General features: G+C 46.2%; 1 protein-coding gene across 5 annotated transcripts in view; it reads left to right on the forward strand.

Moving 5' to 3' along the window:
* The window catches only part of CLCN3 (chloride voltage-gated channel 3), a 226,538-nt gene that overhangs the window by 144,708 nt on the left and 62,514 nt on the right, over positions 1-19,316 (forward strand). For all 5 annotated transcript variants that reach the window (XM_063920625.1, XM_063920627.1, XM_063920626.1 and 2 more), the window contains 3 exons: positions 14,516-14,615; positions 16,971-17,158; positions 19,026-19,148. In XM_063920625.1, the coding sequence (XP_063776695.1) occupies positions 14,516-14,615; positions 16,971-17,158; positions 19,026-19,148 (411 nt within the window). The remainder of the gene's footprint in view (positions 1-14,515; positions 14,616-16,970; positions 17,159-19,025; positions 19,149-19,316) is intronic.

Below are 19,316 nucleotides of genomic sequence, written 5' to 3' on the forward strand. Positions count from 1 at the left end.
ACTCTGAGGAGCTCTACTGAGTATGTTAGGTTTTTTATTGTCAGGGAGATCTGCTGGCATCAGACTCCCTGCTTCGTGGGACTGAGGGGGCAGAAGCAGAACCAACTTCCTCAGAGTTTCATGGCTCGGTTTCTGGCTGACAGGACACCATTAGCTCCTGAAGGGAACTGAACGCTAGCCGTGTCTAGATGCTCACTCCCACAGCACGCCGTCACCCCCCTCACAGAGCCAGAAATCAGAAGACCGGTGAGTATGAGAAGATTTAACTTCAATCAAGTAAGTGATGGCTGAGGTACGACGCGGCTGGCGGGAGCGCAACGCGCTATTGCTGCTCACACACACAGGCACTGCAGGGTGCAGGGCGCTGGGGGGAGGGGGGGGGGCAAAATACCTCTATAAACTGGCTAATAGGGGGCATAAGATGCCCAGGCACAGCCCTACCCCCGCCAGTATACATTATACAGTCTCTGAGGTAAAAAGGGCGGAGCTTCTTCCTCAGGCAGCCAGCACACTGCTCAGCACCATTTTCTCTCTCTCCTCATGCTGCAGAGATATAGCTGGTCCTCCTCCACTTCTGACTACAAGTATTCAGGGTGTAAATAAGGGGGGCACAAAGCGATTTGTGTGCTTTATAAATGTGTTTTACTGTGTAAAGAGCACTGCATGTCAGTGGGCATTCTGTGTTCACAGACATTAAATACAGGCGCTGGGGTTGTGAGCTGGCTGCTCCTATACTGTGTCCCTCTGACAGATTTTACTGTGGGTCTGTCCCCAAATAAGTCCCAGTGTGTCTGTGAGTGCTGTACAAGTGTGAGGCATGTCTGAAGCAGGGAGTTCCTCCCCGGAGGAAGCCATTTTAGGGACACAGAGTTGTAATGTGGTGGAGCTACCGGCACACCAATAGCCTGCATGGGTGAAAGAGCTACGTGACAGTATGCATCTGATTAACCGTAGATTGGATAAGTCTGAATCTAAGGCTGCATGCTGGAGAAATCTGTGGAAGATGTGTTTTTCAGGATGCTGTTATTCCTTATGCGGGCGGCCCCTCTGGGTCACAAAAGAGACCATTTGCAAATGTTGTAAACACTGATACCGACACAGATTCTGATTCTTGTGTCGACGATAGTGAATCCAGAGAGACAGATCATAAATTGGCAAAAAGTATACAATATATGATTGTGGCTATAAGGGACGTGTTGGAGGTTACAGAAAGCACTCCTGTACCTCAGGAGAAAGCTTATTTATGTAAGGAAAAGAAATCCAAAGTCACGTTCCCTCCTTCACACGAACTAAATGCTCTGTTTTAAGGGATGTGGGTGAATCCTGATAAAAAATTTCGTATTCCCAAAAGGATTCACATAGCTTATCCTTTCCCGGTTGAAGACAGGAAAAAATGGGAGTCACCCCCTGTGTTAGACAGTGCACTTTCCAGGTTGACAAAGAAGGTAATTCGCCCTGCTCCTGGCACGGCTTCTCTTAAAGAGCCGGCAGACCGCAAAATGGAAACGACATTGAAATCCATTTATGTTACCAATGGTACACTGCTCAGGCCCACCCATTGCCTGCGCATGGGTGAGTCGCGCTATTGAAAAATGGTCAGAAAGCGTGTCATCAGAAATTGACACGATTGATAAAGATGAGATACTCCTTAAGTTATGGAATATCAAGGACGCTGCCGCCTACATGCTGGAAGCAATGAAGGATATTGGATTCTTGAGTTCACAAGCCGCTACCATGGCAGTATCGGCTAGGCGGGCCTTATGGATTCGCCAGTGGAACGCGGATGCAGATTCCAAAAGAAACATGGAGGCTCTCCATTATAAAGGTGAGGCCTTATTTGGCGATGGCCTGGATGCGCTAGTCTTGGCGGCTACCACAGGTAAGTCAACATTTTTGTCCTCTGCGTCTGCACCGGCAAAAAAGACTTATGACCCGCAAATGCAGTCCTTTCGGCCCAATAAATACAAAAAGACGCGAGGTTCCCCCTTCTTTGCAGGAAGGGGAAATAAGCCCACACCGCCTTCAGGTTCCTAAGAGCAAAAGTCTACCCCTAATTCTGCCAAATCCCCAGCATGACGCTGGAACTTCCTGGCAGGAGGCCGCTCGGGTGGGGGCACGTCTCAAACTCTTCAGCCAGGATTGGATTCTATCTGGCCTGGACCCCTGGGTGTTGCAAATAGTATCCCAGGGATACAAACTAGAGCAGGCCTGGCCAACCTGTGGCTCTCCAGATGTTGTGAAACTACACATCCCAGCATGCCCTGCCACAGTTTTAGCATTCCTTAATAGCAAAATTGTGGCAAAGCATGATGGGACTTGTAGTTTTACAACAGCTGGAGAGCCACAGGTTGGCCAGGCCTGAACTAGAGTGACAAGACGTTCCCCCATGCCAATTTTTCAAATCGACCTTGCCAGCTTCTCCGCCAGAGAGAGAAGCAGTAACAGCGGCAATCCAAAAATTATGTCAAGACCAGGTCATAGTCCTGGTACCGTTGTCACAACAAGGGCGGGTTTTTATTCAAGCCTCTTTGTTGTTCCGAAGCCGGATGGCTCGGTCAGACCGATCTTAAATCTAAAAGATCTGAATTTCTTCCTGAAAAGGTTCAAGTTCAAGATGGAATCACTTCGTGCGGTGATTGCCAGTCTGGAGGAGGGGGACTACTTGGTGTCGGTGGACATAAAGGATGCTTACCTGCATGTTCCCATTTATCCTGCTCACCAGGCTTATCTGAGATTCGCGATTCAGGATTGCCATTACCAATTCCAGACATTACCTTTCGGTCTCTCCACGGCGCCGAGGGTATTCACACCAAGGTGATGGCGGAGATGATGGTCCTCCTTCGTCAGAAAGGAGTCAATATAATCCCTTATCTGGACGACCTCCTGATAAAGGCGAGATCCAGGGAGCAGTTATTACAAAACATATCCCTCTCCCTGTCAATACTCCAACAACACAGGTGGATCATAAATTACCCAAAGTCACAGTTGGAACCGACGACAAGGTTGTCTTTCCTCGGGATGATTCTGGACACAGAAGTTCAGAAAGTATTTCTTCTGCTGGAAAAGGCTCTGGAAATCCAGAAAATGGTAAAACAGATATTGAAACCATCAAGTGTGTCGATCCATCAGTGCATTCGGTTGTTGGGGAAGATGGTGGCGGCCTACGAGGCCATACAGTTTGGCAGGTACCATGCCAGAGTATTCCAGTGGGACCGGTTGGACAAATGGTCGGGGTCACACCTACACATGCACAGAAAGATAATCTTGTCGTCAAAAACCAGGATTTCGCTCCTGTGGTGGTTGCACAGCTCTCACCTACTAGAGGGACGCAGGTTCGGGATACAGGACTGGGTTTTAGTAACCACGGATGCAAGTCTCCGAGGCTGGGGAGCAGTCTCTCAGGGAGAAAACTTCCATGAACGTTGGTCACAACAGGAAGCCTGCCTTCAGATAAAAGTTCTGGAGCTAACAGCGATTTACAACAGCCTTCAACAAGCGGTACATCTTCTTCAAGACCGTCCCGTGCAGATCCAGGCGGACAATGTAACAGCAGTCGCATACATAAACAGGCAGGGCAGAACAAAAAGCAGAGCGGCAATGGCAGAGGCAACAAAAATCCTCCGCTGGGCAGAAAAACATCTACAAGCTCTGTCGGCAATATTCATTCCGGGAGTAGACAACTGGGAAGCAGACTTCCTCAGCAGACACGATCTCCATCCAGGAGAGTGGGGCCTCCACCAAGAAGTCTTCGCAGAGGTGAAAAGTCATTGGGGATTTCCTCAAATAGACATAATGGCGTCTCGTCTCAACAAGAAGCTTCAGAGATACTGTTCCAGGTCGAGAGACCCTCAAGCAGTAGCAGTGGATGCACTGGTGACCCAGTGGGTGTTTCCGTCAGTGTATGTTTTCCCTCCACTTCCGCTGATCCCAAAAGTACTCAGGATCATAAGAAAGACAAGGGTTCGAGCAATCTTCATTGCCTCAGACTGGCCAAGAAGGGCTTGGTACCCAGATCTTCACAGTTACTCATAGGAGATCCTCGGCCTCTTCCTCCTTGGGAGGACCTGCTGCAGCAGGGGCCGTGTGTGTACCATGACTTACCGCGGCTACGTTTGACGGCATGGCTGTTGAGTGCCGTATCCTAGCCAGGAAGGGTATTCCTAAGGAGGTCATCCCCACCCTTATTCAGGCCAGAAAGGGAGTAACGTCAAAACATTACCACCGTATTTGGAGAAAATATGTGTCTTGGTGTGAATCCAAGAAGGCTCCTTCGGAAGAGTTTCACTTAGGACGTTTTCTCCATTTTTTTGCAGGATGGTGTGGAGGCGGGCCTACGATTGGGATCAATCAAGGTCCATATTTCGGCCTTGTCAGTGTTCTTCCAAAAACAATTGGCCTCTCTTCCAGAGGTTCAGACCATCGTGAAAGGGGTTCTGCACATCCAGCCTCCATTCGTGCCTCCAGTGGCACCATGGGACCTTAACGTGGTATTGCAGTTCCTTCAATCGGATTGGTTTGAGCCTCTACAAAAGATAGAGTTGAAGTTTCTTACTTGGAAAGTGGTGATGCTTTTGGCATTGGCATCCGCAAGGCGGGTGTCTGAATTGGGGGCTTTGTCTCACAAGAGCCCTTACCTGATTTTCCATGAAGATAGGGCAGAGTTGCGAACGCGACAACATTTTCTTCCTAAGGTGGTTTCTGCTTTTCACATAAACCCAACCTATTGTGGTGCCAGTAGTAACTGTGTACTATGTTGCTAGAACAGCTCGTATACGGAAAACAGAGGCTCTGTTTGTCCTGTATGATCACAAGAAGATTGGCTGTCCTGCTTCCAAGCAGACTATTGCACGTTGGATTAGAAATACGATTCAGCAAGCTCATACTACGGCTGGATTGCTGTTACCGACGTCGGTAAAGGCCCACTCCACTAGGAAGGTGGGCTCATCCTGGGCGGCTGCCCGGGGGGTCTCGGCATTACAACTTTGCCGAGCAGCTACTTGGTCAGGGTCAAACACATTTACTAAGTTCTACAAGTTTGACACCTTGGGGTAAATTTACTAAGATGGGAGTTCTATTTAAGATGGGATGTTGCCCATAGCAACCAATCAGATTCCAGGTATTATCTTCTAGAAGGTGCTAGATAAATGAGAAGTAGAATCTGATTGGTTGCTATGGGCAACATCCCATCTGAAATAGAACTCCCATCTTAGTAAATTTACCCCCTTGGCCGATGAGGACCTAAAGTTTGGTCAATCGGTGCTGCAGGGTCATCCGCACTCTTCCGCCCGTACTGGAGCTTTGGTATAGACCCCATGGTCTTGATGTCGTCCCCAGCATCCTCTTGGACGTATTAGAAAATAGGATTTTGATAACCTACCGGTAAATCCTTTTCTCCTAGTCCGTAGAGGATGCTGGGCGCCCGTCCCAGTGCGTACTTTACCTGCAGTTTAGTTATTACAGTTACACAAGTTGTGTTATCTTGGTTTCAGCATGTTGCTGCAATTAGTTCATGCCTGTTGGCTTGTGTTATGTTAAATGCCATGTGTGCGGCATGGTTGAGGGTGTGAGTTGGTAGATATCTCACCACTAGTTAAGTAATTCCTTTCCTCGAAATGTCAGTCTCCCTGGGCACAGTGCCTACAACTGAGGTCTGGAGGAGGGGCATAGGAGGAGGAGCCAGTTCACACCCAATGAAAAGTCTTTAGAGTGCCCATGTCTCCTGCGGATCCCGTCTATACCCCCATGGTCTTGATGTCGTCCCCAGCATCCTCTACGGACTAGGAGAAAAGGATTTACCGGTAGGTTATCAAAATCCTATTTTTTCATCAGCCCAGCCAACCAGCCAACTTTTTCATGAGGCCAGCCAACTTCTCTCCAACTTGTGATGTCACAGAAATAGGCCTACTTCTGCATATTTTGCATAAATATTAGGTTTTAGGTTTTTTTTTAAATAGTGAAGTACTGGTCTTAGCATTTGTTAAGTTTTATTTTTAAAAGTCAGTGTATTTTTTTATTTTTTTATTGTAGAACTGCAGTTGTCAGCATGGCCTGGTGAAAGGGAAAGCTGCAACTTCTTGTTTTTTCGTGGGAGTATCCACAAATACTGGGATTCCTGGGATGTACCATCCATCTATTTACTCCGATGCCCATCTTTCCTCTCCCTCCTCAGATGCCCAGCTTCAGTTTCCCACCTAAAAAGTCCAGATCCTGTCTGTGCCCTCTGACATCCAGATCCCCTCTGACATCCAGATCCCCTCTCTTTCCCATGCCCAGCTCTCTTGATGCCCAGCTCCCCTCTCCTGATGCGCAGCTCCCATCTCTCTCCTCCAACACCCAGCTCCCCCTCCTTCTTCTGATGCCCAGCTCTCATCTCTCTCCTCTGACACCCAGCTCCCCTTTCCCCTCCTACCCAGTGCCCAACAGCCTGAGACGGACACTAACGGGAAGGGGAAATCCTGCAGTGATGGTCTGCCGCAAACTGCTGCTCTTCCTGGCACCCACTTCATCACTGTCGCCATGATCCCAGGCTAACATGGGAGCCCTGCAGTCAAGGACTGTCGGCGGGGAGCAATCGCAGATGCCAGTCCTCATTCTCCAGCAGCAGTACCAGCAGCGATGGACTGCCACAGGATGGGGGGGGGGGGGGGTTCCACCATAGCGGGTGGGGGAGTTTGGGGGTGCCGCAATTGCATGTGGTGGGGTGTGGGGATGCTGTGTTATCGGTGACCGTGGTGGTAGTATGTAGGATCATGGGTGGGGGATGTACAGGGGTGCCGCAATCTGTCTCCCCTGCAGCAGCTTTGTGAGGAGTGCCAGCTATCAGGACCCCCCTCATCCGGACCGCACCACAGTACCACCGCTGCCGGGTTGACAGGGGCAGCAGTGAAATACTGCCGCCACTGCCACTGGTTCTCCTCCTGCTCCACCGCCACTGCTCGGGGTCCCGGTGTCACAGGAGCAGCAGTGAAGTACTGCCGCTGCCGGGTTTCCTGTGCTGAGTGATGGTGAAGAAGTAGGCGGACACTGCTGGTCAGTATCCACCTACTTATCGTTCAGTTGGGGGGAAAGTTCCTGAACAGGTTTGATTTTCCCAACTAGTTGGACCGACCATTTCTGGCCGTTTTTTTAGCATGTGGGAGCAAACTGCTGCTAATCGTTTGCTCCCACACACTGCCAGAGTATCGTTCCAAACAGCCAACTAGTTGGCTGATTGGAACTATATCTTCTTGATGTATGGCTAGCATAACTAGCACAGCTTTAAAGCTAAATTTATTTCAATAGGAAATAAAACCACATATCTGCCATTAACAAATATCAAAGGCTGAATAATGTACATAAAAGCATTCCCTTTTAATACACACCAAATTCCAGGGTAGACCCGGCTTCAGGGTGAACGCATCTGACTCTGTAAGTTCCTGGGTTTTTGGTGTAGTGTGAATGATGAACTCAGACTGAGACCCAGAAAATTCCCAGGTAGATAGACCCAAGTTCGTACCTATGTTTCTCATACGTCCTTGAGGATGCTGGGGACGCTTCAAGAACCATGGGGTATAGACGGGATCCGCAGGAGACATGGACACTTTAAGACTTTTAAGGGGTGTGACCTGGCTCCTCCCTCTATGCCCCTCCTCCTCCAGATTCCAGTTTTAGAATTGTGCCCAGGCAGACTTGATGCACTTAGAGGAGCTCTACTGAGTTTCTCTGAAAAGACTTTGTAATGTTTTTTATTTTCAGGGAGGACTACTGGCAGTAGTCTCCCTGCATCGTGGGACTTAGGGGAGAGAAGTCAGACCTACTTAAGGCTCTGCTTCTTGGCTACAGGACACCATTAGCTCCTGAGGGTTTGGAACACTAGGTACGCCTAGGGGTTCACTCCCAGAGCCTGCCGTCACCCCCCTTGCAGAGCCAGAAGTCAGAAGACAGGTGAGTAGAGGAAGAAAAAAGACTTCAGTGACGGCTTCTGAGGTGCCGCACAGCGATCGCGCTGCGCGCCATGCTCCCACACACAGCGGCACTACAGGGCGCAGGGGGGGCGCCCTGGGCAGCATAAAACTCCTCAGTAAGGCTGGCAAAGTGGATTTTAAGTCCCTAGGCACAAAATCCTAACCCCCGCCAGTGTGATTATATGTAAAAATAGCGGGGCTGAAGCGTGCCATTGAGGGGGTGGGGCTTAGCCCTCACAGCTCTCATCAGCGCCATTTTCTCTAATCTGAGCTGCAGAGATGCTAGTCCTTCCTCAAAACTGCTGTACAGGTGACAGGGTGTAAAACGGGTGGGCACAGTTGATTTGGTGCAGATATAAGTATTATAAAAGCGCTGCAGGGTCTGAGGCTTTATATTAACGTTTCAGAACCGGGATTGAGCGCTGGGGTGTGAGCTGGCAAACTCCCTCTGTGTTTCTCTGACAGGCTTTACTGTGGGTCTGTACCCCCTTGGCCCAGTGTGTCTGTGGGTGTCGGTATGCGTGTGTCGGCATGTCTGAGGCGGAGTGCTCTTCCCAGGAGGAGACTGTGTTAGGGGCAGAAACGGTTGTGGGAGTGACCCTGTCGTCCTGATTGGGTAAATGTGTTGAATGCCTTGAATGCTAATGTGGCTCTTATTAATAAGAGATTAGATAGATCTGATTCTCAAAACCAGGCATGGAAGAAATCTGTGGAGGATGTGTTATCACAGGTTCAGACCCCGTCTGGGTCACAAAAACGTTCCTTTGCTCAGTTGGCAGGCACAGATACCGACACGGACAATGACTCCAGTGTCGACTATAGTGATGCCAGATTAGACCCAAAATTGGCAAAGAACATTCAGTACATGATTGTGGCAATAAAAGACGTGTTACATATCACTGAAGACCCTGCGGTTCCTGATACTAGGGTCTGTATGTATAAGGGAAAGAAACCTGAGATAACGTTTACTCCCTCTCATGAACTGAATACTCTGTTTGAAAAAATGTGGGAAAATCCTGACAAAAAGTTTCTGATTCCCAAAAGGATTCAGGTGGCGTATCCGTTCCTCTCTGGGGATAGAGAAAAGTGGGAGTCATCCCCCATTGTGGACAAGGCTCTATCACGGTTGTCTAAAAAGGTGGCTTTACCGTCTCCTGACACGGCAGCCCTTAAGGATCCTGCAGATCGTAGACCGGAAAATACTTTAAAATCCATTTACGTCACCATGGGTACACTGCTCAGACCAACCATCGCATCTGCGTGTGTGAGTAGTGCTATCGAAAAGTGGGCAGATAACTTGTCATCTGATATAGATACCCTAGATAGGGATAGTGTCCTGTTAACTCTGGGTTATATCAAGGACGCTGCGGCCTAGCTAAAGGAGGCCGCAAGAGATATTGGCATTTTGGGATCAAAAGCCAATGCCATGGCGGTTTCAGCTAGGAGGGCATTATGGATTCATCAATGGAATGCTGATGCTGACTCTAAGAAAGCTATGGAGTCTCTCCCATATAAAGGTAGTGTCTTGTTTGGTGAGGGTCTCACTGATTTGGTATCTACGGCTACTGCGGGTAAGTCGTAATTTTTGCCTTATGTTCCTCCACAACAAAAGAAAGCACACCAATTTCCGATGCAGTCCTTTCGGCCAAATAAATACAAAAAAGGCCGAGGTTATTCCTTCCTTGCTAATAGGGGAAGAGGAAAAGGTAAAAGATCTCCGGCCGTGGCAGGTTCCCAGGAGCAGAAGTCCTCCCCGGCTTCTGCCAAATCCACCGCATGACACTGGGGCTCCTCTGCGGGAGTCTGCACCGGTGGGAGTACGTCTCCGGCTCTTCAGTCAATTCTGGGCTTGTTCGGCCCTGGAACCATGGGTTTTAGAAATAGTGTCCCCGGGGTACAAACTGGAGTTTCCAGACGTTCCCCCTCACCGATTTTTTAATTCGGCCTTTCCAGCTTCTCTTCCGGACAGGAAGGTTGTTTGCGATGCAATACAAAAGTTGTGTCTAAATCAAGTCAAGGCCATTCAATTTGGCACATTCCATGCCAGAGTGTTTCAGTGGGACCTGTTGGACAAGTGGTCCGGATCCCATCTGCACATGCACCGGAAAATAATCCTGTCCGCCAAGACCAGAATCTCACTCCTGTGGTGGCTGCACAGCTCTCACCTCCTACAAGGATGCAGGTTCGGGATCCAGGACTGGATCCTGGTAGCCACGGATGCGAGTCTCCGAGGCTGGGGAGCAGTCACACCGGGGGAAACCTTCCAGGGAAAATGGTCAAGCCAGGAAGTTTGTCTACACACAAACGTTCTAGAGTTAAGGGCCATTTGCAACTGCCTTCTTCAAGCGGAACATCTTCTTCACAACCTGCCCGTCCTAATACAGTCGGACAACATAACAGCAGTAGCGCACATAAACAGCCAGGGCGGAACAAAGAGCAGGGCGGCAATGGCAGAGGCCACAAAAGTTCTCCGCTGGGCGGAAAGACATACAAGCGCTCTGTCAGCAATCTTCATTCCAGGAGTGGACAACTGGGAAGCAGACTTCCTCAGCAGACATGATCTCCATCCAGGAGAGTGGGGTCTTCATCAAGAGGTCTTCACAGAAGTGACATGTCTTTGGGGAATTCCTCAAATAGACATGATGGTGTCTCGCCTCAACAAGAAACTTCAGAGATATTGTACCAGGTCGAGGGATCCACAAGCAATAGCAGGGGACGCGCTAGTGACACCGTGGGTGTTGCAGTCGGTGTACGTGTTCCTTCCACTTCCACTCATTCCAAAGGTGCTAAAGATCATAAGAAGAACAAAGGTTCAGGTGATCCTCATTGTTCCGGATTGGCCAAGGAGGGCTTGGTATCCAGATCTTCAGGAATTACTCATAAGAGATCCCTGGCGTCTTCCTCTACGAGAGGATCTGTTACAGCAGGGGCCGTGCGTTTATCACGACTTACCGCGGCTACGTTTCACGGCTTGGCGGTTGAACGCCAGATCCTAGCCTGAAGGGGTATTCCCAGTGTAGTCATTCCCACACTTCTTCAGGGCTAGAAAAGTGGTAATGTCTACACATTATCACCGTATTTGGAGAAAATGTGTCTTGGTGTGAATCCAAGAAGGATCCTACGGAAGAATTTCAGTTAGGGCGTTTTCTCCATTTCCTGCAAGCAGGTGTGGATGCGGGCCTAAAGTTAGGCTCGATTAAAGTACAAATTTCGGCCTTATCGGTTTTCTTTCAGAAACAATTGGCCTCCTTTCCAGAAGTTCAGACTTTAGTGAAAGGAGTTTTGCACATCCAACCTCCGTTTTTGCCCCCAGTGGCACCATGGGATCTTAACGTGGTGTTGCATTTCCTTCAGTCACATTTGTTTGAACCTTTACAGAAGGTAGAGTTGAAATTTCTCTCTTGGAAAGTGGTCATGCTATTGGCCTTAGCATCCGCAAGGCGGGTGTCTGAGTTAGTGGCTTTGTCTCACAAGAGTCCTTATTTAATCTTTCATGAAGATAGAGCGGAGTTGAGGACTCGTCAACAATTTCTGCCGAAGGTGGTTTCATCGTTCCACATGAACCAGCCTATTGTACCGGTGGCTACTGACGCCTTCGCGGAGTCAAAATCTCTCGATGTTGTCAGGGCCTTAAAGATTTATGTCACCAGAACGGCTTATCTTAGGAAAACGGAAGCTCTGTTTGTCCTATATGCTGCCAACAATATTGGGACGCCTGCTTCCAAGCAGACTATTGCGCGCTGGATCTGTAATAAGATTCAGCAAGCTCATTCTACGGCTGGATTGCCGTTACCGAAATCAGTAATGGTTCACTCTACCAGAAAGGTGGGCTCGTCCTGGGCGGCTGCCCGGGGGGTCTCGGCATTACAACTCTGCCGAGCAGCTACTTGGTCGGGTTCAAACACTTTTGCGAAATTTTACAAGTTTGATACCCTGGCTTATGAGGACCTCAGGTTTGGTCAATCAGTGCTGCAAAGTCATCCGCACTCTCCCGCCCGTTCTAGAGCTTTGGTATAAACCCCATGGTTCTTGAAGCATCCCCAGCATCCTCTAGGACGTATGAGAAAATAGGATTTTAATACCTACCGGTAAATCCTTTTCTCTTAGTCCGTAGAGGATGCTGGGCGCCCGTCCCAGTGCGGAATCTATCTGCAGTTATTAGTTATGTTTACACACAGGTTGTGTTTCTGTTATAGTTCGCCTGTTGCTGACATGGTTCATGCCGTTGACTGGAGTTCTGTTGAATGCCATGTTGTACGGCATGTTTGTGGTGTGAGCTGGTGTGTATCTCACCTTAGTTTAAAAATAAATCCTTTTCCTCGAAATGTCCGTCTCCCTGGGCACAGTTCCTATAACTGGAGTCTAGAGGAGTGGCATAGAGGGAGGAGCCAAGTCACACCCCTTAAAAGTCTTAAAGTGCCCATGTCTCCTGCGGATCCCATCTATACCCCATGGTTCTTGAAGCGTCCCCAGCATCCTCTACGAATTAAGCGAAAAGGATTTACCGGTAGGTATTAAAATCCTTGCCTCTGAGTATATATTTAGTGTCCACTATAAACTTCTCATGAAGTTATTTGTATGATTACAGCACCATTTGCACAACGATAACTGTCTACGGCAGTTCCCCAACTGGTAGACTTACCACACTAACACCAACAGCAGATCCCGCTCTTATCCTTCTTTTCTCCATTTTTTCCACAAACTCTCATCAATGATTCTGGAGAGGAGGCAATTAAGATTCCTGTGACCTACTATCATACCATACTGCACTTGCCCAATCTTGTCCGACCTTGGAAGCTATACAGTATAGGGCCGTGTCAGTACCAGGCGGGAGACCACCTGGGAATACTCCGTTTAGTAGGCTGGAGATTTGGGGACACTGGTCTAACACTGACAGCAGATTCATCCTGTCACTATATCTCTCTTCAATAATAACCTTTGGCGGTTTTAATGAATGTTTTTGAACCACACAATGCTGGACAGTTAGACATGGTACTCAAATTGCTTATGTAGACAGTATATCTGGGATAGTGGCGAAGCATTAATACAAGACAGCATAGTATATATTGGTTGCACATACAATACAACTGAGCATTTTCACTAGGGGATTTCATTCCCGTCACCACTGCTGCCCTCCTTTTTTTCACACTGATATTCATCAGTAATTGGTTAATTTATAACTAATTAATTTTCTTCTTATTAAGGGACTATATTTTATTGTTAATAATAAAAGTTATATTTTACGATCTCTACTATATACACACTGACATACGTCTTTCTTCTAAGAGTGCACCAACCAAAAGTCTTCTTTCCTTTTCTTTTGTTTCATATCTTAGATTGTTTTAGTTTGCCTGTCACACGTGCTCCGTGACCTTTTTCTAGTGGTTAATAAACTACTTTTTTGTCTCGGAAAAGTGGAGTGGACTGCAGGTGTACTGAAGAATTTATGCAAAGCAATTCCCCCAAAGAAAATCTAAAAATGTACTTTATTTGAAATTACTGAAACTTCCTGCTCACATTTTAGATAAACTGTGAATCTGTTGACTGCAGATATGAATATATATTTACCCGCGATTTTCTTCAAAGTAGGTCCTGCACATTATCACAAAACTCTTAACTTGCCTGTGGCATGTCCTGGGGCTCTGTATGCAGTGCCTTGGTAGTATTCATTTATTTTGTCTAGATTGTAGCGGTCACTATGTACAATGGAAGTACCCTGTGAGTAATCTGCATTAATGCACTTTTTACATTATAAAGCTGCGCTTATCCTGAAATACAGCTGTCTTCTATAAAGTAGCTAATAATGATTCTCATTGATATATGTAATCGCTACCTACACAGAAGTTCAGATGTTTGACATTATTATTACATATGAATGTAGATTGTTATCTGCTCTCTGTAAATGTGCCAGAACGTGGCTGGCTGCAGTGTTCTTCATTCTGATTATGGACAGGAGGTGTAATAACACCCCTGTGATCGCCTAATAGCACATTTCTTCAATTCTGATAAGCTTCTGAAGGCGTTACTATCTTTGTTATGCTGGCCAAGTGCCAGTCCTGCTTCCAAATGCTAGTGACTAGATCAGTGTGCAGTTTGTCCTGCACCATGACCACATTTACAAAAATACTAATTTTACTGTAATATCAGATGTTGCATTAGTTTTTGAAGTACGTCCAAACTAGATGGATTGAGCATATAATGGAGGAAGTAGGGTTCGGGTTGTGCCTGCCTGCTCCGGTGTTTTAGCTCCTCCTCAACCCTGTAAAGTGTTCATGGCTGACTTAGACCTCAGTTCCTGTGCAGGAACGTCTGTACCCAACACAATTCGAGAATCCTCTGTGGTATGTCCCGGCTTCTATTGGCAGCACCCATAGTAGTGAAAGGCCTTTGCAAATAGTATCCCAGGACATGCCTAAGGTGTTTGGTTACAATGAAGGAGTGTCTGCACAGTAACTGTGTAGGTCAACCAAGGCAGGCTCACAGCGACCAAGAGGAGCCTGAATGCTAATTAGTAACTTGTGTAAATATTCTATATCTGTATATATCTATATAATCGCTTATGTCTCCTCTAGATTAACAGCAAGAAGAAAGAGTCAGCATGGGAGTTATCAAAAAGTCTCTATGATGCTTGGTCGGGATGGCTAGTTGTCACACTTACTGGTTTAGCTTCAGGTAAAGTGACAGTCAAGTGTATATATGTCTGCTGTTGTTGACAAATTTAATATACAATACATTGAGATGTTCGAATATGAGGTTTGTGTCTTGTGTAGCCATTAAAAACACATGAATCTATCGTGCTTTGTACTGGATTTTGTGTTTAAAACACAACTGAGGATTTGTCTACTTCAGGAGTTCTTAACATTTTCCAACCAGTACCAAAGTTATATCATCTGTTTTTTTTGACACATGGTTACATTTCCATCAACAAATGTCCATGTAATGATTACAGTATATTGCTTTATTGTTTAGAACGTAAGCAGTCAGATTTTGGGGGCTAGATATGTTGACATGTAATTGGCATATTAGCTGGATTATATCTTCAGGACCACCCAAAATAGACCTAGGGGTAAATGTAATAGCTTGAGAACAGCAGGAATTGGCGTGTTCCGTGCGAGTCTGCCCAGTGTTTTAAAGTAGTAATCATTAGACAGCACCAACCTAGTTTACATTTACCCCTCATATAACATATGATTTATTCCAAGTTCATTTGTTGGCAATAGCAGAAATGAATTGTATACATTTTAAGTGTCTCTTCTCCTTCTAATACTCCAATGACAAAATCCGTTTGTCCTTTTAATTTATTGTATTGTACTACCTATGAAGTTGTCTATCTTTGCGGGGAATGGGTATTAGAGAGCCAGAAAACCAATCTGATCTCCTTACATCCTGTCTCGCTACTTCTGTATTGCTCTATTTTTGGATTTTATAAAAATTGTAGAAAATTGTGCTTAAAGTAGAGATAAAATAATTGAATAAAAACACCACTACTTTACCTCCATTTTATAACATAAACATTGTGATATTCTATTATAGAATGTTGAATGAATTTACTTGTATTTTCAAGAACTATTTACCTCTACTTCCTCCATATACAATTCACCCTTAGGGGGATATTCAATTAGTGCCGAATTTTCCGACAGTCGGAAAATCGGCACTAATTCGACCTGTGTGTATTCAATAGTGGGCGTTATCGCCGGTTTCTGAATCCATTCTCGCCCATGCCATGTTTTTTTTCTTTTGTCGAATCTGCATAGGCAAAAAGTGACCCAAAAACTGTCAAACATCCACAAATTCGATAAAACACGTGGATCTGTGGTGAATTCGCTGATCCACATGGTTTTCGCCCGTGCGGATTTTTCAACCAGTTAAAAAAAACGGCACGAGCATTGAATAGGTAAATTCAACCGAAAAACGGGTGAAAAGTGCAGTTTTTTTCGACTGGTCGAAAAAATGGCACTAATTGAATGCTCCCCTTAATGTTAAAAGTTGTGCGCAGGTGATAAATCATACCGTATATTGTGCTGAAAAAGCCCCCTCGGCTTATACTCGAGTCAGTGCAGTGTGACAGGGAGAGCAGTGTGACGGAGGGACACGGAGCGCACAGCGCGCGCCTCTCCTGTGTCCCTCCTGCATCTCCGGCGGCAGCGGCGGGTCTATTAAAGGAAGTACCCGTTCGTGAGCTCTGATTGGCTCACGAACTGGCACTTCCTTTAATAGACCCGCCGGAGATGCAGGAGCGACACAGGAGAGGCACGCGCTGTGCGCTACGTGTCCCTCCTTCAGCAGGGTAAGTAACAGGCACTGGGGGAGCATATTTGGCACTTGGGTGGGGGACGACATGTGGCACTGAGGGGACTTATCTGGCACTATGAGGGGGCCATATCTGGCACTATGAGAGGGCATATCTGGCACTATGAGGGGGCATATGGCAGCATGAGGGCATATCTGGCACTGTGGGGCATATTTGGCAGCATGAGGGCATATCTGGCACATCAGGCACTGTGGGGGCATATCTGGCACTGTGGGGGCATATCTGGCACTGTGGGGGCATATCTGGCACTGTGGGGGCATATCTGGCAGCATGGGGGCATATCTGGCAGCGTGAGGGCATATCTGGCACATCAGGCACTGTGGGGCATATCTGGCAGTATGAGGGCATATCTGGCACTGTGGGGGCATATCTGGCAGTATGAGGGCATATCTGGCACTGTGGGGCATATCTGGCACTGTGGGGCATATCTGGCAGCATGAGGGAATATCTGGCACATCAGGCACTGTGGGGCATATCTGGCAGTATGAGGGCATATCTGGCACTGAGGGCTGTGTACGACTAGAGCTGCATTTCCCACCCTAGGCTTATACTCGAGTCATTAAGTTTTCCCAGGTTTTTGTGGTAAAATTAGGTGCCTCGGCTTATATTCGAGTATATATGGGTAATAATCCTGATCACTTGCCTAGATAAAGGCTGTTATGGGATCACATTTAGTATTACTTACAAAGTTATAATGTAATGGTTTGTGCCCACAGGAGCCCTAGCAGGCCTGATAGACATTGCTGCAGACTGGATGGCAGATTTGAAAGAAGGGATTTGTATGTCTGCATTTTGGTTTAATCATGAACAGTGCTGCTGGAGATCAAACGAGGCTACATTTGAAGAACGGGATAAGTGTCCGCAGTGGAAAACGTGGGCAGATCTCATAATTGGCCAGGCAGAAGTAAGTCTGTTGTGAAACGTTAATATGCTGAGTAAAACTATACTTGCTGGCTTGTCTGGTTTATTAATAGTTTTTTATTTAATTTCCTTTTATGTGTGCAATTTCTACAATTTACAATGCTCTCAGCACATCTAAGGAATATGCTTGTGACTCTTTATATTTGCTGGGTTCAGTATGTGATTTTAACAGTTAAAATGTCAATAGTCAGAACAGGACACTGTTGGGTTGAACTACAGCTTTACAACTTCAAACATGATGGAAAAGTACGGAAACAGGGCATGTACTGCAAACCCTAGCTTATTATAATGGGATATGCTACCTTGCTGGGACTAAGTACTGTAATACTACAACATAGGAACAAAGGGTGCAGGTGCACCATACACCATTAAAATTATTATAACCATAATATAATATTTGAGGTTCTTGGCATATATTGGCCAGTATATGAGCCTGCCCACCTGCTTCACGGTGACCTCATCGGACAGGTCCCTAACACTATAGGGGTTCACCTCCGGGACGCACAGCACCCCCAGACCACTCCAGCCAAACCACCCCAGGGCATCACACAGAAAAAGGATAGGAGTGAAAGATCAGTGTTAAGCAAATGAAAGAGGCTGCTGAATGTAAAAGAAAAGAAGAGGACAGCAGTAAAGTGTCAGAGTGTTATAATGTGAAGTTTAGCTGAGCAGTGTTATAAGTGTAAAAAATATGTGAAAAAAGCTACATAAAATGGAAAAGTACCATGTTTGAAGTTGTAAAACCTACACGTCTAAAATGCTTTGAATCACATTATTAACATATACAGTAGGTATGCCAGTGTTCGATGTAACAGTGTCTCCATTCTTGTCAACATTTTGAATACATCACTATTTATAAGTTTGATTTTAATACTCTTGTGGTCCTTTGCAGGGCCGGATTAAGGGCCACATGGGCCTGGAGCTGAAAATATTCAAGGGCCTATTGTGAGAAATGGGGGAGGTGTGATTAGTGCTATATGGGTGTGGCCAGAGCCATGTGGGCATGTACAACCCTACACTATCAGCTCCAATGTCTCCCTAAATATGTAAAAATATAAAAAAATTGCATAATTTTTTGAGAAAAATAGGAATGCAATCTTAATTGTTATGATTTATGACTGACCATGTGACTAGCAGATGGGTATTGATCATGCTGCCATGATGATGGGCCTATTTTTATGTGGAGGCCTGGAGCTGGAGCTACATCCGCCCCATTGTTAATCTGGCCCTGGTCCTTTGATATGTATGTAGTTGATTAGTGCTACATCACAATGTGCAGAGCAAGCACAAGAGGGACCACATATGTATATAAATTACATGGGTGATTAGAACCTACCAAACTGCATATGGCAGAAGGACCTGACGGCAACAACTTTACACCTTATCTACAATGACTGGCCTAGATTAAATTGTTTTCCAATCATGCCCTACCTGAGCTAAATGTTTAGTCTTGTCTTGTGTGTGGCTTCTCAGCATCATGGTAACGTGATAGCTTGTAGTAAACAGAAAATGGCTATAGTGAATAACTGATGCTATTAGGAAAAAGCAGAAGAGCATATTTGTATATAGGGGGGAATTCAATGCCATGTGTTGTCAGCCATCATGGCAATGTCCTCCTGAGCACATACTGTATGCCCAGCATGGCAAGGTTTCCTTTGCACCTCTTTGGGGTGCGAGGCAAAACGTGCAATGCAGATGGATGTGATTTGCCATTCCTAAACAGCAGATTGCATCCATTGTGTTACATTGAATCCCCTCATAGAGTTTTGCAAATTACATCTTTTTTTAAAATAGCTTGTATGCCGAGGACTGGTTCACAAATGGTAATGTGATATGTTTTCTATTTGTAGGGTCCTGGATCATATATAATGAACTACATAATGTACATTTTCTGGGCGCTGAGCTTTGCGTTCTTAGCCGTTTGCCTAGTAAAAGTGTTTGCTCCCTATGCATGTGGCTCAGGAATCCCGGAGGTGAGTTGTGTCCAAATTATTGGTATCCCCTCATTATATATTGTTCTACCCATTAATGGCATTACACTTCCCATATTACTATAATAGTAATAAAGATAAAGAAATGCAATAGTGGGGCACTTTATTGATGTAACTCAGTATAGTTTTGCTATAAAAATCATATGGTTA

Source organism: Pseudophryne corroboree, chromosome 1, assembly GCF_028390025.1.
Source record: "Pseudophryne corroboree isolate aPseCor3 chromosome 1, aPseCor3.hap2, whole genome shotgun sequence".
NCBI lineage: Eukaryota > Metazoa > Chordata > Amphibia > Anura > Myobatrachidae > Pseudophryne > Pseudophryne corroboree.